Source organism: Nematolebias whitei, chromosome 5 (genome assembly GCF_014905685.2).
Source record: "Nematolebias whitei isolate Nwh7 chromosome 5, NemWhi1, whole genome shotgun sequence".
NCBI classification, from domain to species: domain Eukaryota; kingdom Metazoa; phylum Chordata; class Actinopteri; order Cyprinodontiformes; family Rivulidae; genus Nematolebias; species Nematolebias whitei.
Window position 1 is genome coordinate 1 of NC_056502.1, and position 4024 is coordinate 4024.

Genomic DNA, 4024 nt, shown 5'->3' on the forward strand with positions numbered 1-4024 from the left:
TTAACTCTGTTCCTGTGTCAAATAAGCACGAGATCCTGAACTGTTTCAACAAACATTTTGTTGCTTCTGGTTCTTTATTTGACACAGTTACTAACAGAAAATCAGCCATTTCCCCTAATAACCAAACTTCTACAAATCAAATCCTTCCTACAAGTCAATCCTCAGTTAATCACACCTTCTCTTTTTCTCCATTCTCAGTCAGTGAGGTCAATAAACTGTTAAAAGATCTTGACCCTAAAAAAATCTGCAGGTCCAGATGAACTTCCACCTTATTTCTTAAGGCTGGCTGCTCATATCGCAGTCCCTGTGACCCACATCTTCAATCTTTCCATAAGACAAAACTCCATCCCAGACACTTGGAAAACAGCCTTTGTTCTTCCTTTGCTGAAGGGAGGTGACCCCACCTCACTGAACAACTATCAACCAATCTCTAAACTCTACATTTTAGCCAAGGTTCTAGAAAAACTGATAAACTCTCAAATCAAAAATGACCTTGACTCATTTAACATCTTACCTCCACATCAATCTGGTTTCAGGAAACAACACAGCACAACCACTGCTTCACTGAAGGTTCTTAATGACGTTGTTGAAGCACTGGATGCTAAGGATTATTGTGCTGCACTTTTCTTAGACCTGTCTAAAGATTCTGACACTGTGGATCAGAACATCTTGTGTCATAAACTCTCAGAAATGGGTTTCTCAGAACACACCATTGGTTGGTTCTCCAACTATCTTTCAGACCGGAGGCAATGTGTTCAACATAATGGTACTTCCTCCAGTTATTTAACAGTCAACAATGGTGTACCACAAGGCTCAGTCTAAGGACCCACCCTCTTTACAATCTACATACATAATGTAGGTAAAAACATCCCTAATGCATCCATACATTTTTATGCTGATGACACAGTTGTTTATTATCGAGCTAAAACTGTTGCTAAGGCTTTCCAGCTTTTGAAATCTGCGTTTAACTACATCCAGACTGATTTGTTCCGCCTCAAACTTGTCCTAAATGCTGACGAAACCAAAGGGATGCTTTTTTCAAATAGGAAGTTGGTCCCAGCAGTTCTTCCTCCGATTTTATCCTCAAATGGTGTCCCCATTGAGTTTGTTGATTCCTATAAATATTTGGGTATCTTGGTTGACTCACATCTCTCTTTTAAGCTCCATGTGGAAAACTTGGTAAAGAAACTGAAAGTTAAACTGGGTTTCTTTTTCAGAAACAAATCCTGTCTAACCCTGAATGCTAGAAAACGTCTTATATCTGTGACTTTCCTTCCCTCAATTGATTATGGTGACATTATTTACATGAACGCTCCTACAAGAACCCTGCAGATGTTGGATGCTGTCTATCATGGTGCACTAAGATTCATAACTGGCTGTGATTATCGTACGCACCACTGCACCCTGTATTCACTGGTTAACTGGACATCATTAACTTCACGCAGACTCTCTCACTGGTACATTTTCATCTTTAAATCACTTCTTGGTCTGCTGCCTTCTTACATCTCCTCCTACATATCTCTGCGTGAGTGCAGCTACAGCGTGCGCTCTCAGGACTTTATTACCTGCAGTGTTCCCTCAATGAGGACTGAACTAGGCAAAAGGACCTTCTCCTACTCCGCTCCTGTTTCCTGGAATATCTTACAAAAAGATTTGAAGCTCTCGGCCTTGACCTTTCTAAGTGGCTTTAAGAATCTGTTGGACTCCTGGCAGGGACCAATGCAGACATGTTCCTGTTTTTAGTTTTCTACATTCGCCTTAGAATCTAGCTGTTTTTTTTTTTTGTTTGTTTTTGTTACCTTTTCCTTTTAGCCATCCTATTTGTAAAAAAAAAAAAAAAAAAAAAAAACTGTATTATGACTTTTTATAATTGTTTATTGTTGTTGCTGTTGTCCATTGTTGTCATCTTTCTTTGTTGAAATCAGGTCTCTCTTATAAATGAGTCCTCGAGGCTCAATGGGATTTACCTGTCTAAATAAAGGTTGATTGAAGTACACACAGATATACATGAAGTACAAGCATGAAGACCAGTCAGGAGAATCTGCCATGAGCTGTGTGTGAAGCTTGTTTTTATACCATAATATTTGGTCATTTTCCTCAGTAAATAAATGACCAAGTATAATATTTTTGTCTCTTTTGTTTAACTGAGTTCTCTTGATCTACTTGTAGGATTTACGTGAAAATCGGATGATGTTTTAGGTCAAATTTGTGCAAAAATATATAAAATTATAAACTTCACAAACTTTCAAGCAGCACTGTACACTCTGACTGCTTGTTGTGTGGACAGATCGAAGTGATGCATTATGGGAAGGATCGTTCCCTCGGGCTGATGAGAAGGACGAGGACGAAGAAGATGAGGAGCTAAATGTTGCTAGAGCCACTGAAGAAGATGAGGGGAGCCCTGTAATGAAGAAGAGGAGAGAGGAGACACTACAGCCTCTACAAGCCTGCTCCTCCTCACTTTCTCTGTCTGCCTCTGTATCTTCCACTTCTCCTCAGCCAAGCCCTCCTCTTGACCTTCCCGTTTGTGCCAAGAACATTTCACTGACAGCAAGTGGAGAGAAGGTGATTCTGTGGACAAGGTGCGCCTCTACCTGTACGATGCAAACACTAGCTGCAGTAGAGTAACTTCTGTAATTTATGTATTTATTTTATTTATTTATTTATTTAGAGAAGCTGACCGAGTGATACTGATGATGTGTCAACAAGAAGGTGCCAATCAGAACACGTTTCAGATCATCTCCAGTCTGCTCAGCAACAAGACGCCCAGTGAGGTGATTAGATGTTCGGTCTTCAGCTCCTCTTGGATTATTCTGTTTTCATCAACTTGTCTCTCTCCAGGTGTCTCACAGGTTTCGAGATTTGATGAGACTGTTTCGGACGGCAGCTCGTCACACCAGCTCAGAGGATGAAGCTCCGCCCACTGAGCCAGCTGCAGCCAATGACACAGAAGACTGACCAATCAGAAAAAATTATATGGACAATCGGTAGATGACAGATATGTTCACTGTGTGAAATAAATGTAAATTGTTTTATTGTAATTTATTGGTGAGTTCTTTTTGTAACCAGTTTTTGTCTCAGTGTCAGTAAAAGACATGTCTGTCAGGATTATATCAATGAGGATCTGTTTGTTTGGAAAAGTCATCCATCCATCCATTTTCTTCCTCTTATCCTGGGTCGGGTCTCGGGGGTAGCAGCCTAAGTGGGGGGCCCAGGCTTCCCTCTCCTCAGCCACTTGGGCCAGCTCCTCCGGGGGAATCCCAAGGCGTTCCCAGGCCAGATGAGAAACATAGTTTCTCCAGTGTATCCAGGGACTTCCCCTGGGCCTCCGCCCATTGGGACGTGTCCGGAACACCTCACCAGGGAGGCGTCCAGGAGGCATCCTAACAAGATGCCCGAGTCACCTCAGCTGGCTCCTCTCATTGTGGAGAAGCAGCGATTCTACTCTTGAGTCCCTCCCGGATGACCGAGTTTCTCACCCTAGCTCTAAGGGAGAGCCCAGACACCCTGCGTAGAAAACTCATTTCAGCCACTTGTATCTGTGATCTTGTTCTTTCTGTTCAATTAAATTTCAATTCATTGTATTTACATAGCGCCAAATCACAACAGAGTTGTCTCAGGGCACTTTACAGGAACATTCACATACATAGAAAATCCAATTAGTAAAGTTCTCTATCTAAGGAGGCCAGCAGACATGTTGAATCTTTGCTTCGTTGCAGTCTCCCATCCTTGGCAAGCACAGTGGCAACAGTGGAAAGGAAAAAAAACTCTTTTAAAAGGAAGAAACCTCCAGCAGAACCAGGCTCAGGACAAGTGGCCATCTGCTTTGACCGGCTGGGTTGAGAGGACAGGAAGGAGAGACGAACGAACACAGAATGGAAGGTCCAGATATAGGTCCAGCTGTACCTGAAAGACAAAAAAAACACGTTAAGGATATAAAAAATTAATTAAAAATACAAAACAAATTGAGCAGAGTAAGTAAAGGCAGTAGCAGAGTGAAAAAAATGTGGTCAGTTTGTACTCC

At 41.8% G+C, this 4024-nt stretch overlaps 1 protein-coding gene across 1 annotated transcript; it reads left to right on the forward strand.

Annotated features, from left to right (window-relative positions):
- Nucleotides 1-2287: 2287 nt before the first annotated feature.
- Nucleotides 2288-3041, forward strand: LOC119409764 (GON-4-like protein; the record flags this gene model as incomplete). Its single annotated transcript, XM_037676661.1, is given in 3 exon segments — nt 2288-2582; nt 2672-2774; nt 2842-3041. Coding segments are annotated over 3 exon segments (515 nt in total), but the record flags the coding sequence as incomplete, so codon positions are not given.
- Nucleotides 3042-4024: the final 983 nt, after the last annotated feature.